Source organism: Branchiostoma lanceolatum, chromosome 6 (genome assembly GCF_035083965.1).
Source record: "Branchiostoma lanceolatum isolate klBraLanc5 chromosome 6, klBraLanc5.hap2, whole genome shotgun sequence".
In the NCBI taxonomy this organism is placed as follows: domain Eukaryota; kingdom Metazoa; phylum Chordata; class Leptocardii; order Amphioxiformes; family Branchiostomatidae; genus Branchiostoma; species Branchiostoma lanceolatum.
In genome coordinates, this window is record NC_089727.1 from 16,303,088 (window position 1) to 16,319,309 (window position 16,222).

General features: G+C 41.8%; 2 protein-coding genes across 3 annotated transcripts; both read right to left on the reverse strand.

Moving 5' to 3' along the window:
* Positions 1-1,478: 1,478 nt before the first annotated feature.
* Positions 1,479-8,877, reverse strand: LOC136436854 (nuclear pore glycoprotein p62-like). The gene is made up of 9 exons (XM_066431234.1): positions 8,684-8,877; positions 7,329-7,548; positions 6,702-6,926; positions 6,003-6,324; positions 5,157-5,307; positions 3,782-3,966; positions 3,052-3,163; positions 2,744-2,810; positions 1,479-2,387 (listed from the first exon to the last, which is right to left on the reverse strand). The coding sequence occupies exons 2-9, from the start codon at positions 7,546-7,548 to the stop codon at positions 2,296-2,298; spliced, it is 1,374 nt and encodes a 457-aa protein (XP_066287331.1). The 5' UTR covers positions 8,684-8,877; the 3' UTR covers positions 1,479-2,295.
* A 1,287-nt stretch (positions 8,878-10,164) lies between these two features.
* On the reverse strand, positions 10,165-15,960 carry LOC136436855 (netrin receptor UNC5A-like). 2 transcript variants are annotated; one of them, XM_066431236.1, is made up of 7 exons: positions 15,859-15,960; positions 15,235-15,322; positions 14,118-14,206; positions 13,848-13,928; positions 13,532-13,683; positions 13,004-13,234; positions 10,165-12,711 (listed from the first exon to the last, which is right to left on the reverse strand). In XM_066431236.1, the coding sequence occupies exons 3-7, from the start codon at positions 14,178-14,180 to the stop codon at positions 10,860-10,862; spliced, it is 2,379 nt and encodes a 792-aa protein (XP_066287333.1). In that variant the 5' UTR covers positions 14,181-14,206; positions 15,235-15,322; positions 15,859-15,960; the 3' UTR covers positions 10,165-10,859. The 2 variants fall into 2 exon arrangements, with proteins under 2 accessions (XP_066287333.1, XP_066287334.1); XM_066431237.1 differs by lacking the exon at positions 15,235-15,322.
* Between the last annotated feature and the right edge of the window lie 262 nt (positions 15,961-16,222).

Sequence of the window (16,222 nt, forward strand, 5' to 3'; positions counted from 1 at the left end):
CTCTAAGGACTTCCGGACTCCTGATGCCCAACATTTGGCTCCAGTTTTGTCTAGGTCTATCTGACAAGCAAGAGCATCTAACTGAAAACTGTTTAATGCTTAGTCAATAGTCACCATTCCCCAGCTTATATTAGCAGCTGGGTTGTCCGTTTAACTTGACAGCAATGAGGTTGGTGTTTGTTAAAAGCGAATTTCGAATCGTATTATTTTTCGTATTGATTACTCGGGCTATCAGTCATCATCCGATATCTAGGTCCTTGAAATTAACAAGACAAAAAATATACTTGATAAATTTTCAATATTTTTTTATTGACAAATAAGCCTATATGACCAGAAGATAATTACTTGCTATCATCTGCGATATATACTCCCTTGTATCAGGTAAAAACCTTATCACATGTACTATCATTAAAATTTAAAGCATACAGCCGTGATCTTTGAGAATTGCTACGCTAGCGTTTCTTTACCTAGTTTCTATGAATATAGAAAGGCCTAGTGATAATAACATGGAAATAACGCTCTTCTTTGGTAGACCCAGAGTGCATAGCATATTTATTCTCAAACAGTACTTCAATACTTGGGATAATTTTGTTTGAAGACACAACTAGATGCGACTATTTTTGTTTAGCATCAATTGTTATTCAGCAAAGCAATTGTTATTTTCCCAGTCAGTTTATCTAGGTCTACGCTAAACATACGTTATTTACCCGTAATTAACATTGTATCATGTTACGGTCAGCATTCCGTTTGTTTGTAATGAACTGACAACTGTCAAATTCAGTTCATCTTCACAATCTGGCATAACTGTCTCTTCCTGAAGAAGTCTGTAACTGTCGTCTGTTTTACAGTCTTAGAACTTGACCGCACAAGTCTTTCCTCGCACCACTTCTCCTCCAAGACGTTCTCCAGCTCCAAGACGGTGCCCAAGACGTCCGTGTGTCCCTCCCTCGCCACGAATGTTTTCAGTCTTTTCAGACACTGTAGCGCATCTGGAATGGTCTTGATATCTTTTGGGCTGTTTTCTCTCGTGTTCAGTGATGCTTGCATGTCAAAATCGCCTTCCAGCGATCTTTTTCTTTTCCGCTGCATGCATATGTTGTTGTTCTCCACCTCCAATATTTTCCCAGAGTTCAAGCAAGGTCCAGTACCGGTGTCGTTGCAAAATCTATCGTCCAGTCCTAGCGCTTCTAACCCCCGCTGTAGCGTGCTAAATGGGGTCCTCCGTTGTTTTGGGTCGATTTTTGGTGGCATCGTTACAATATAGTCCCAGCTACAATAGAAGCGACTGACTATGGAGGTACACAACTGCGTTCTGATAGCTTTGCGGGTCACAACACTGTCTACACACCAAACCAGCTGTCGTTATGCCCCCGGGATTATTTACACAGTTGACTATATTTAAAAATGGGCCTTCTCAAAACAAGGAAAACCAGAAAGACAACAAAATGGCGGCTATACACAACGGAATAGTCACAAAGTGATGCAAATGTTTCTGGTGCTTTAATCGTTCTGTTTACTTGTACATGTAATTACATTGTCTGGTAATTTGTTTCAAGATTAACAAAATGTATACATATGAAAGCAGGGAATCTGACATAGCTCTACAGAAAAAATGAGGTTTGAAAGAAAACCTTCCATATAACGTTTGTCAGATCTGACCTTAATCATACATAGTTAAGCATTTACAAAGCTGGTTCATTGTTAGTTGCACCAAGGAGGTTATATAACCTCCTTGGTTGCACAGAGTCATAGAGAATATGTTTTTATCTCATTCTATCAAATGACCACATGACAGGTTAAAGTTGAAAACAGAAATATATCATAGGCACTCACTTAAAATGTGTAGAAATGGGCTAAAGCTACAAGACATCATTTTCAAATATTGACATTTGTCCAGCATATTGGTACTTACCATTGGCACTAACAATACGGCCTAACATGTCGATCACAGCTGCCTATATATCTTTACAATAGCTTAACTAGTCTTGTACTCAAGTTGTAGTGTTATTGTGTTAAGAATGGTTTGTCCTTAAAACCTTTGATGTTCAAAGTAGCAACAGAAACATTTCCACTTTCTGTTCTTATATCATAGGTACAGTTTATATTCATATCCCACTGTTATAATAAGGTGGTCAACATCTGAAATATTTTGCTCATCTGTATACAAAATAGTCATACAAAGAGAAAAAAAGTGTCAAGTTACTTCAATACATTTTATGTAACCCTTTGTTGAAGACTCTACATTTGTGTACAACAAAATACAATGCATCTATTTCTCAACTGTCCCAAATGGAATCATTCGAATGCCAGTCTGAAGCTGTGTTCCTGCTCCTTCCTCTGCACCTCACACTGTTTGGCGACTTCATCTACTTTTCTCTGTAACACCGCTAGAAAGTAGCACAGAAAACACATTTTAGATGATATTTCTGAGACATGCTACAAAATATTACTAACATTTCTACTGTGATGGTTTGGAGTGGATTTACTCAAGTGAAACAGTACATGTATTTTAGTTACAAAGATTGTAGGGAGACAGAAATACATGAGATTGACGCAAACTTCGACATACATGTACAGTTGACTTTTTAAGATTAAAACAACAATTTATGAATGGCAAACTGAAATCTCTAAGGTTCTAATACAGATTTCTTGTTTACATGTACAGATATGAGTAATTTTATTCATCTGTGACACTTTCACGACCTAATGATGATGATTTATGACTGAATCATAACACCCATACCTGCATTCTGGTCCAACCACTGTAAGGAGTCCATGTGGGCATTCAGGATTCTGGCAATTTGGTGAAGCTAGTGGGAAGGAACATGGAAGTTACTGATTTATATCCTGGATTCCTGGGTACTACCTGGTAGTATTTCTGAAACAATCATCATTTTAAAGAGGTTATGGAAATCTCACTTCTTCTTAATGTAAAGTGATGAATAAATGAATGAAAAAATATGTTAAATACTACACAAAACCAAAGGGAGAATTACTTCCCAGTTCCCCAGTATTTCCTGCTAGGAAGTGTAGAGATGAGACAACACTTACAGGGTCACTGCTGGTGTTGGGAGCTCCTGATTGGTTGAGATGTTCTATGATGTCCTTGATGTCCTGCATCATCCTCTTGAGCTGTGCATCTGTGTTCTCAGCTAGCTGGTACCTGTGTATGTACAACAGTACAGGATTTAATCTCATCATAGAACATAGCTGAATTTTAGACTATGCTCTGTTAGTCATCATCAGCACTGGTTGGTTTGTAAGAAGAATGACTGCAAAAGCTATGAATGAACCTTCATTCTGGCTTTTGCAGGTAAGTTTATAAGGAATAAGTCATAAATACAAGGGGAATTTGGATTCAGGAAGTATTACTGACCAACCTCCCTAGCTAGCAGAATGATTTCTAACTGCAGCAAACTGTCAAACTTGCAAGTATCTACATCCTATGGTGGACAAAATACTGTATTGTGGAGGTTTCTGTTCTCCAGCTGTTTGATGTCTGTGTCCATCTGAATCAGGAAACCAGTATAACTATCCTTCTGCAAAGCTAACAGACCATAAAGTAACCTAAGATGGGGAAATACTGACAAGTTTACAGATGGAACCATTGTGGAGATTTTTGTTCTACAGCTGTTTGATGTGTGCTTCTGAATATGATTCGGTGAACAAACTATCCTTCTGTGCAGTTAAACAAACCAAGGTGGGGAAAAACTGACAAGACAAGTCCCAGATGAAACCGTGACACATAAGTTCGGTGTTAGAATATTGCAAAAGTTCTCACGTGTGTTCCCTCTCCAGGTCTGCATGCTGCTGGTAGATGGAGGGAGCCTGGCTCTTCACGGCGTCCTCCAGTGGCACCAACATGTCCTCCAGCTCCCGCTGCTGCGCCAGGATGAAGTCCAGCTCATGGTCCAGCCGCCCCTGGTCCAGCTTCACACGCTGGACAGACTCATTCAGGGCTACGATCTGGAACACATAGAGACATTACAAACACGCTGGACCGACTCATTTAGGGCTACGATCTGGAACACATAGTGACATTACAAACACGCTGGACCGACTCATTCAGGGCTACGATCTGGAACACATAGTGACATTACAAACACGCTGAACAGACTCATTCAGGGCTACGATCTGGAACACATAGAGACATTACAAACACGCTGGACCGACTCATTCAGGGCTACGATCTGGAACACATAGAGACATTACAAACACGCTGAACCGACTCATTCAGGGCGACAATCTGGAACACATAGTGACATTACAAACACGCTGAACCGACTCATTCAGGGCTACGATCTGGAACACATAGTGACATTACAAACACGCTGAACCGACTCATTCAGGGCTACGATCTGGAACACATAGAGACATTACAAACACGCTGAACCGACTCATTCAGGGCTACGATCTGGAACACATAGTGACATTACAAACACGCTGAACCGACTCATTCAGGGCTACGATCTGGAACACATAGAGACATTACAAACACGCTGAACCGACTCATTCAGGGCTACGATCTGGAACACATAGTGACATTACAAACACGCTGAACCGACTCATTCAGGGCGACAATCTGGAACAGGTTGCGGTAGTATTACTAACATCAAAGATTCTACCGTTAGAGATTCTACCAGAGTCTCTGTTGACAAGAGGTCGCAATCAGTATCTGTGTCAACCAATACTCTGATTGTGTCTCTACCAATAGAATTGCCAATTCTGCCAAATTGCAATGTCTACTCTAACACATATATCCTCAATGGTGCTGTTTTAGCTACAGGAAAGAAGAAAAGGTGAATGGTTTCTAATTGTCCTTTACTGAGAAAAATCACATGGATATGCACTGAGCACAAACTTATCTAAAGTTATTTTGTTGCTGCAATGTCATACCTCAAATTCACCTTTTGGCTGTCAAGTAGTGTTTCTTAGAATTTAGATTTGAATGTAGAATAAGTTTTCAATCTCAATGCATTGACAAAAAGAAAGGAAAAAAATATCTACTTCTACAGTTAAAAGTATATACATAAGTATCTATTATGAGGCCCTTGCCAAAATACCATGACACACGCAAGACCATCCCAAAATAATATGCAGTTGTAAATTTATGGTATGATAGATCTACACAATGTTATGTGAGGGGCTTTCCTGACCTTCTCTCCGTTCTCGATGACCTGTCTGTCCCAGGCGTTGACCTGCGTGGCCTGGTGCAGGAAGGTTCGCTCCGTCTCCTCCAGCTGGACGCTCCACTTGTTGATCTTCTCTTCCAGCTGGGTGAAGGTCATGGTCGGGCCCTTTGCGGCACTGTGGAAAAGCAGCAGCGACAACAACATTACAACCACACCGTTATACCTGATGTGTTATAAAAACACTTTTCAGTTCAAATTTTAGAGACTTTCCTGTTCAAACTTGGAGACCCTCTAAGAATATTGAGAATTTTGAAACCTTACATGATAACACTCAGTACATGCACAGCTTTGAATTAATGAAGACTCTTCTGAACCACAATATAATGTAAGTATTAAAATTTTCATGGCAGTTTTAAGCTTGCAGGTTTCCGCAGTGACCTCTTCACCATGAACTTTAAACCACCACAATAATAAACCTCTCCAATGCTCTTGGACAAGTTTTATTGCCAACACGATGGTAGTTAAGTACAATCCAGACAGCAGTATTGTTGCACTCTATATGGATCAATGATAGTTGATGACGCTATCACTGCAGAAAGTGACTATTCTGTCCATCTATAGCACCTTTGCCAAGTCGCTACAAGGCATGAGGTTGTGCACTGTCTTCCTTTCCAACTGGCCGGCTGTAAAGGTACTAGTCTTTCCATTATGTGAATAAAGCCCTAGACTATTGTTTCAAACATGAACATAAAACCACTGAAAACACTCTATTTTCTCCCTACCATGAAATTACCCACAAACTTAAAGCCATTTACAGTATCATGGATATAGACATATGCTGTCTTTCAGCCCCCTGTTGACTAAGCTTACCTGGCAGCTGTAGTTGCTGCTGCAGCTGTACTTGCAGCAGGTGCAGACGTCTGGGCACCTGTTAGTGAGAAGGACGTGGTGTTTGCAGTCGGTTTCACTGCAGCAGCTGCTCCCTGCAGTAACCCAGCTGCAGTGGCCCCACCTGCAGTCGTAGCGGCGGGGGTACCAAAACTCAGGGCTGGTTTGGCTGCACTTGTTGTTGCAGCTGTTGTGGCTGCTGCGCCAAAGCTCAGGCCGGTGGGCAGCTGTGTAGCTGTTGCTGTTGTAGCTGCTGCTGCTGCTGCTAAAGTCTTGGCAGCTGAAGCTGCAGGGGTGGCAGTTGCTGAAACAAAAAAAGGGATGTAACAGTTACTAACTTGATTCTTTTGCACTTAATTTGTTTGTACATAAATGTACGAATGTATTGTTTCCACGAATGTATTGTTAAATGTGGCAATGATAAACATGCCAACGACTGCAACATTTAATTGAGGTGAGAAGGTATAGTGTAGAATACAAATTATTTGGAAATGCCTACATAAAAATCTGACAAAATTGCACAGGAAACATGGAGGATATAGACATAAAAGACATGTTTGAGTTATTGAGAATACACTAATAATATAGGAATAAGCATTCTTTCTTAATTCATGAACACAAACTTCTTACAAGCTTTACTCTCAAAGCAATAAAGCAATGTACTGAAATCTTCAGGCTGACCTGTTGTGGTTCCCCCTCCGAACATGACACTCCCGGCGGGCGTGGCAACGGGTGTGGCCCCCAGTACCAGCCCTGTCGGTGCTGTGGTACCGGCGGCGGTGGCGGAGGTAGTGGCAGACGCTGCAGTGGTCTGGCCAAAGCTGAATCCGGGGGTACTTGTAGTCAGGGGCTGACCCAAGGTGAACCCTCCGGTGTTTGTTTGGGGGGTCGGTGTGGCAAAACCAGCTGTTGGCGTCAACGAAAAACACTCTTTTTAGTAACATTTTTTGCAGTATTGTTTCAACAAATGTCTAAACCTAGGTAGATAACCTTAAGTGTTCATGTAGCATAATATGGAAGTATACTCTTAAATGTGAAGTCCTTCTCCTGTTGTATCCTAAGGCAATCACAGGAAAAATAATGTCTTCTACATAAATTATAAGCTACTTCCTGCAAGACATTCGGGGGCACACAGCTTAGCATGGCTAGTCTGGGTGCCATCCGATTACTACCGGGGCTCCTACACTTGCTACCCTGATTTTTTCAGGGTAGCCAGTGAAGGAGCCCCTGTAGTAATCGGATGGCACCCAGGCTATAGCATAGCTGTCTTTTGCATATACAGTATACTAAGACACTAAGTACATATACCTGGTTTAGACTGTAGCGATGCCCCTGGCGTAAACCCTAAAGACCCTAAAGACCCAGGCTGACCACCCGCAGAAGGAGTGGTCATCACCTGACCCCCCAGGGTGAAACCAGGTTTGGGATCTGCCGCGCCTGTCGATGCTGGCATGGCGAACAGACTCGCGGTCGGCGCGGCTGTCGTTGTCTGGCCAGGAGTGCCTTGTGGTTGTCCAAATGAAAACATCTGTTGAAAGAGGTGATATAACTTATGAGTCAAATTTGACATTAACGTTGTTGTTGTTGTCCTTGTTTAATGTCTATTTTTCGGCTAGAAAATTATTAGTGGACCTCACTACTGCATTACTATGTAGTCCTAGCAGAGCATGTCCCACATATAATTAAATCATGACTTTAGAGATATGTGCATAGTCTTCCTTCTGCATCACAATGAGGTTGAGAGTTTGAATTCCAGAATAGCCGTCTGTGCTCTGAATCATGAGTTGAGTGCTAGAGGAAGGGGTTACACTCCTTCTGGATGGTAAACTATGCCCGGTATGCCTAAACACCTCATCCGACCTCATCCGAGTCTAAAATGCAGTGTATACGGGCCGGGGCAGGGACATGATTATTTGACGTTCTGGATATGTTAAATATGCAATTATGAATGCAAAACAAGCAGCAAACTCTAAGTATTCACCAGTTTTTATAAGTTATTCCGCTTGTTTCCAAGATAGACTGGCTGCCATGTTGGATAGTCATTGTTGGGGTCTGCATGGGGAAGTTCTTCATACCTTTTTTATTCATTTTTGTCCGTCACGACGTTAAGACGGTGGGTACCAATTACATTTTCATGGCAATCCGCTCATAATAACTGTACACAATAAATGTACACAATAACTGTGCACAATAACTGTACACAAAGTGTTTTTCAGCCTCGAATACACGCACGTGCACGTAGTGTGTATTCATTGCGCCGGCCGTCTGGACCTCCCTTTACTTATAAAAACTGGTAAATACGAGTTTGCTGCTTGTTTTGCATTCATAATTGCATATCTAACGTATCCAGAACGTCAAATAATGTCCCTGTCCCGTATACACTGCATTTTAGACTCGGGTGAGGTCGGATGAGGTGTTTAGGCATACCCAGCTATGCCTTCAAAATGGTCCTGTTTTTAAGGAGAGCCAGACCCATGTTAAAGAACCAAGCACACTTGGACATGCAACTGTAACCTTCACAGATGCTCTCCGACTGATTTTACCTGTTCTTATGTTAGAACGTGCTGTCTTGTCTTTAGAGTAACGTTGGAGAAGGAAAACACATCCAGTGCCCCCCTCCCCCAAAACTGGACATCGAAACTTTATAACGCGTGTTTACTTACCTTTGCTTTGTATATCAGCGACTAGTCCTCATGAAAAACACGCCTATACACCTGATATTGGTGACTGAAACTCTTCTATCCACGGTGTATTTCGGTCAAATCCTCGTCCTCTTTGACAAACGCGTGGAGAAAAGCAGAAGTGAAACCGCGTACCGCGCAATGATCCACTGTGAACATAGTCCCTTATTTGTCAGCATCGGTGTCAATGGCAAAGTACTAGCAACAAATTGCACTCAGCCGATTCGAAGGCGCTTGCATTTATTGATGCTTTCATCCGTATGAGTCTAACATAACCTCCTTGGTCTAAGCGAGGAGGTTTGATAAAAACCTCCTCGGTCTAAGTGTGAACAGTTTTTGAATAGTGAACATGGATCATTTCCAAGCAGCTGAATATTTTGGAACAGGTCAGGATTCAGGGCAATGTTGGAAATGTAACGTTACGCGGCAGGCCTGACTTGGGAGCCGAAATATCGTAGAATTCGATAAAATGATACATGGGAAATGTGCCCTTGGCGAATTAAGATAAATCAAGGACATTATATAATAATATATAATGTCCTTGGATAAATCTAATGAGCGAAAAGAAATGCGAAAATATATAGGTGAAATATTGATGACGTACAATAACATCCGACAGATTAGTACTGGCGTACCGCATGATTTGGGGAATTTGCATTACGCCGGCCTCGATTCTGGAATTTATCAGGCCTGCAGGAAGGGTCGAAGACGTACCCCTAGTCGGTAAGTATATCGGTCAGAATTAAATTTGCCATAACAGCACCATTTTTCATGAATAAAGTTTTCTAAAAAACAAAAACTGCACAATACTTCTGTTACTGACCTGCGCTATTATCTTCCGCTGTTTTCTCTTTTGTTGAAACCTAGTCTTTGTTGTTTGCATTAGAAAAGATACAATGTGTTTTTCTTTCCACCAGGCGGTGGTGGTTACGCAGACAACAACATAGGCGCAGTGACCTGCACGGGTCATGGAGAATGCCTCATGAAATGCACCATCGCAACTCGAATATTGAACAAAATGGAACAAGGTTAGCCGTACCTCAAGTGCATAAGAAGACGAAAGACAGCCCTTTTCATGCCCATCTGAGTATTACTTAATTCATATCATTCGAAGTCTGTTTTGAGCTCGTTGAAATGCATGCATGTGCTTGTATCATGTACCGGACGTTTGTTCCGTGAATATAACCCGAATGTGTGTCGATGAAGGTGTTAGACATCCAGGAAATAAGATACACAATACGCCTGGGCGATATTCCAGGAAGACAAAGTCAAGTTCGGTATGACCCAGGGAGAGACTTTCCAGGAAGATCTAAACCTTGCCGGTATTTCAAAATGATAGCAACGTAGATGCTTGCTTTCCATAACCTTGTTTTCTATAACATCTCATCTAGCAACGTAGATGAGATAACAATAATAAGAAAACATTATTGTTGTCCTCTTCAATATCGTATTGCTGGGACAAATTTGCAAAAAACAACAGACTTTTATTTCCGTGCTATATGTAGTCATACGTCTCTTGATAACATGCTACAAGTAAATACTTGGTAATGTATATGAGTATATTATAGGTTTCAATAATATACAATAAGCGTGGTATATAAAAAAGCCAATTTGATACAAAAAGACATAACACAACTCAAACATAAATGTAACATGACATCATAACATAATAGCATAACAACATATCACTATTTTCTACATGGCTTTCATGATACTTAGCAGTAACGTCACATACAAATGAAACAAATGGCACATCTCTAAGAAAAAAATGAAGTTCCCTATAGACACTACAGAAGTAAGATCTATATCATTGATTTATATCATTAGCCTTACATTATTAGTCGTCTACTCCATGGAATAATTGGACAAAAATGCATCATTCCTTTTTTCAACACTCGACCACCACAACATCAAGATTTTCATGACCATGACTATTATGTGAAAAAAAGGTCTGTTAGGGAACACTTTCTGATTCGTGACCGTATGTACAAGACATGGAATATTGTTAGCACCTTTTAAGGCATCGTACATTACAATATCTTATAACCTTACCAATATGTACAGTTACTTTTCGAAGTTATCTCTTTCACAAAGCGTCCCTTACAAAAATTCTCCTGATAACTCACCCATTAAGAATTTTCGTTCGATCAGTCTTTAATCATACCTCAGTCTGTACTTTACTCCTACTATCCAGTTTTGAGGTTCTAATCGGTTTAACTACAATGTTCGGAAGATTCTGGTGACTGCCTTTAAGCAACCCGCTGGTTTCTAATTCTTCATTAACAATATGTGGCTTGCCGGGTGTAGAGGCGATATCAATGGGTTCTTCAGACACGGAGGTAGCCACGGATAACTGACTAGCTGAGGGACTGGATGGCTCAAACCCACTGTCTGTTGTACTATTGGAAGCGAGGGACAGGGGTCGCTGTTGCAACTGACTCTCGATAAGTGTAGCTAAATCAGAACGTTCAATTCTGATAAAGATCTGAGCGAGCTCTTGCAAGATTTCGCTGCTAGTTTGTCGTCTTTTTTGTCCGCACAGCTCCATGTACATTAGGAGGTAATGTGTGGGGCTGTCGACCCTCTGATCTAACAAATCCCTCTGGGAACTGTCAAATCCGAGTTCAGAGGCAAACGACCTAAAGTCATTACCGGTGGGGACTTTTACGTCAAGACGCGACATTAGCTTTTCTCGTAGGTCCTGTGGAATAGCATTTGGTTGGTATGTGGAGTTACCCCCCGTTAGACAGTAGAGGAATGATGCAGGGGAGGGAGATTGCTCTGCTGAAAGGAACCTTTCTATTGCCGAAGTGGGATAGGAAGTGCCGTCCTGCTCATTAGACATGAGACTAAGTGGAAAATCAAACTCTGCGACGGAGGAACTAGATTTCTGCTTAGCGACCACATGGACAGAGGCACAGGTGTCCTGAGAGACAGCACGAAGGTGAAAGGACACGTACTGTCCTTGAGGATTGCTGTTCTGCTGAACAGACTTGTAATCAATCAGCTGTTTCGGCTGTGTTGGCATTTCCCACCCCTCTGTATTCAAGCTCATTTTGACCTTGACATCCTTGTCATTACTCAGAAATGTTATTTCTTTGGGTGGACATGTTAGGTGGAAGCCATTATTGCGTTCCTGATCTTTTACAGCACTGAGTGATTCAGGAGTGTCGTTAACGCAAAACGCGTGGATCTCGAAAAACCTGTTTTTGGTATCAAACAACTTTGAAAAAATCATGATTTTGACTTTCTTGGATTTTGCTTTTAATCCAAAGAGAGTGAAATGGGAAGTGTACACAAGGCACTCATCGCCTTTGACCATGTAGTTAACCCCGCAGCTACCGTTCAAACTGGCTTCTTTCCACTTTGGAGCTTCATCAAGAGAAGTCTCACTTACTAAAAGTGTGACGTCAGCTGACGTCACGCCCCCACAGTGTGGAAAACTCAGCAAGGCAGGGTTCTGAAAGGACACCCCATGCGGACTGCACGATATTACAGGACTGACCAGCGATTCACCCTTTGCAAGCTCGGGCAGGTACTTGGGACTGTTAAGAACAGCTAGCTGTATGTCAGTGTCTCTTTCAACTCTATCGATGCAAAGGTAAGTACTTAACGCTGGAAGCCTAAGGCAACCACCATTCACACCAACAGTGGCCTTTGCAACGTCTACCCAAAGGTTGATCTTGTTAAACATATCGACTTCTGCAGGGTTACCATATATGTCAACAGCCCTTTCCATTGTATAGAAATGGGGCGGCGACTTAACAATGTCTGTAGGACTCACAGAATGTGCTAAGGGTGGGTTCCTACTATCCCAAGAGCTACTGTCCTGAGACCACGACAGATCGCAGCCTGAGTCTGTACTTAACTTCCCGTGATATCCAAGAGTAGGGATGATATCCGTCGATACTTCATCTGTGATAGACGATCCGCCTTCACATCCATCTCCATAGATGCCACCGTCCTCACATGAACGTTCACAATCCGATTCAGTAGTTCTGTTCGCGTTCCTACGGCAGAGATAGAAATACATGAACGTGAGCTTGAAACCATCTTTATCTACCAATAACACGTGGTTCTACCACATGCGTCCATGCGTGCTAGTCAGACACGTTGTACTTGGGTTTTGATCGAAAGGTATTTGTCTCATTATGATCTAAGGAAGTAGCTCAATTCAATGCTAACACTAATCATGAGCTATAGGATGTGCATGGTGATGTTTCTGATCGTTAACCTAAAGAACAATATCGTGGCAACGTGAGCGTAGATCTAGAGCAGGCAAAGGAACGGAAAAGTGCTTACCTCGCTTTCCGTATGCGAAAAGTTGCAAGACCCATCACAGCAAAGAACAACGCGGCAGCGCTCGCTGAAACACCGATGAAGATCGGTAGGTGCGGTGACGTGATGCGCGCAAGGGCCACTTCTGGTGTGTTGGGATGGACGGCTGTTGTCGTCACTTTTGGGGTGCTGTGGGGGACGTTTGCTGGCCAAACACTTACATCATGGACGCAAGTCCCCAAGTATGCGAAGAAGCTGAAAGATAGTGGAGAGACAAAAATGTCATAATGAAATTCTTTAGAATTACTTGGAACTTAAACACTAAGTTTCGCCTTGAATGAGAAATGAATCGAATGTTTTATTAAAGCTGTACTAAGTAGTACGAGGATTGTTGCCACATATTTCAAAACAATGTTATTAGAAGTCTGCACGCAAGGTTTTATTCGGTACATTATCATTTGGGTGTTCTGACACTGTAAATTAAATCAAGTACTACTACAACTACTACAGATTCTGAATCCCATCCGCCTATACGTTTTGAGCAAGGCTTACCCTGGTAGGCAGTCGCCGCATTCTGTCTGGGAGGTAGGTGTACACGGCTTCCACACCGTCCGGTACACGGTGGTGCAGTTTAGACATGGCAGGCACTCCGTCTGGAACCCATGTCCACACTGCCTACTCCTGAAGGATCCTTCCGGACAGTCCTGTACTCAGAATCCATGGTATATATTTGATACTTTCGCTGTTTAGAGCATTGCAATCTATGTTACACATACTCAAGTCCTTCAAACGAAGGTTAATTATACTCTGTCATTATCCGTAATGTCCATTTTTTGTGAGTGTTATATTGAAAACATAAGACACTTACCTGTTCAGGAGGACACTTAACGCATTCGAGGTTATGGTTCAGGTATCTCTTTGGCGACTTGCATGTTGAGCGCGAGGATACCTGTGAAACATACGAAGTTATGATTAGCTAAAACTAACGTTATAATCTTTAATGTAGTCATCGCTGTATTTTAAGCACTACTTTATTGCCTTCTAAGGAAGACAACATATACTTTTAGTTCGTTACATTGCTATGGTGAATAAGCAGAGGAGCAGGATAAAATGGATAATATTTGATCAATGTACTCACGTGACATATTGAAACCAAGACAAGGACTAAAATGAGTCGCCGATGTCCTTGTAGCCACAGCATGTTCCTTGTTGTTGGATACTTTGTACCTAAAGAAAAATGTGTACATGGTGTTAGAAAATGTCAAAGGTTTGAAGCGTTGTGTACCCAACAATGTTATACAATTACATTACATTGGTAGAGATGTCAATTTCTTCGTTTTATGTATGCTCAACTAGAACTTACAGATACAATATTTGCATGTAAGTCAAGTTCAATGCCATGTATCTTTGATAAGTGATAAGCGCTGACAGCATAGAAAAATAGGAAGAGAAAGAAACAATCCCTAGTGTTAACAAAACTGGTGAATAGACCATGCTTTCTGGCGAAAAGAGGGGATGGCAGAGGTTTAACCCCTCTTTTCACCATAAGGAGATTTTATAATGTCTTTCTGGCGAAAAGAGGGGATGCAATAGGTCTTATCCCCTCTTTTCACCATAAGGAGATTTCGTAGTGTCTTTCTGGCGAAAATATGGGATAAAACCATCACCATACCACTATCCCGACAATTTTGTTTATCCCGGCTATAATGCTAGTATACGATTCAGTACTAAATAATAGGGATAAAATAATCAAGTCTAATCTATACCACCAGCTGCATGAGCTTCAAATATACGGTGTTTGATTGCTTTATAATCATTAAATGTGTTCTGGTGTATACTTGTAATCATTTCCGGCATTGTACTTCCGTGTCATGTTGGATCTGGGCCACACCTGAGGCTGAGCACGAGGACAGCTCGTGATCAAAAGTTTCGCAACCCTCCGTTTGTCCCGAAATAAGTGCACACTTCTAAGTTAATCATTGTTTTTTTCTCCATTTAGCATATCTGTAGGTCGGACATGAAGCGACATACGCGCTTTTCTGCCAAGGCAAAGTAACGTTATGCACTTAGTTCGCAAATTGGCAATATCTTTCAATCTGTAATTTTTGCCCCCCCCCCCTTAAGAAAGATTGACAATCCTTTATTTGAAAGTGAAAGAATGATGAGAAAGTGTTGACTAGATTATATGTTTTCAGAATTTCCCTAGTATACGCTAAGAATCTTATTATTACTTGTATACACTACCATATACTCACCCTTGAATAGTTGTGTCCACCGTAGGCAGGCTCAATGTGTAATGTACGTGCTTCAGCTTCCGACGTTTGCTACTTGTGCCTGAGAGTGCTGAGAGTGAGGCAAAAGTCATGTAAAACATTGGCTAAAAGGGTATTATATGATCACATGTCGAGCATCTGACCAATAGCAGGCTCATCTCGATGACGTTTCGTGACGTTTAAGGGTATGGCGTCACCTGAATTTCCAGGGTTGGTGCGGGGAAATCCCCTTTGAACTGTGTGAGTAGCCGCTTAATTAACTTCCCGCTACACCCTATGAAACTCCCCAGAGTGGCTGACTGTGGCTGTCTACTTGAAAAACAAGGTCACACACACAGACACACAGACAGACACGCCAAAGTCAATATCTCAATTTTTCATGAAGAAAACAAGTGAGTCATGACGATAGCCAGGTCATTTGATTTAGTTACGTTCGCTAAGGCCTCAGCTTACCACGGTTGTTCTTTAGTTGTACTGTAACGCGGAAATAAAATGGGAACGAAATTCTGCATCGTCATCGAGGCAGCGAAAAGGTCCAAAAGTTCTCTGAAATTACAGTGCAATTTAAAGACTGTTAGTCCATTCTACAAACAGAGCTGTACTCACAGGAGTCTCCTATTGCTGTAACAGTTGTACTGTGCGGTTGTCTAGCAGACTCGATCCCTCAACTCCTGACCCAGGCCACCAGAACCTCCGTCCTGCCTGCCTCGGTGTCGTCTGTGCCACAATAGAACGATCTTTGGCCAAAATAGCACATGTAATCTAATCACACGATCTCCGACCAATCATGTACAGGAAGACAATGTTTGTGGGTGGCGTCTTGGACGATACGTCATCGGGAACTCCCGCGGTAGATTCCCACCGTTGACGTGTGGGCGGATTAATCAGGAAGTTCCCATTTGTATGTTGTCCTTTTTAATGATTTTCCTGTCATCCGGTCATCATAGCGAATCATATAACAGCACAAATA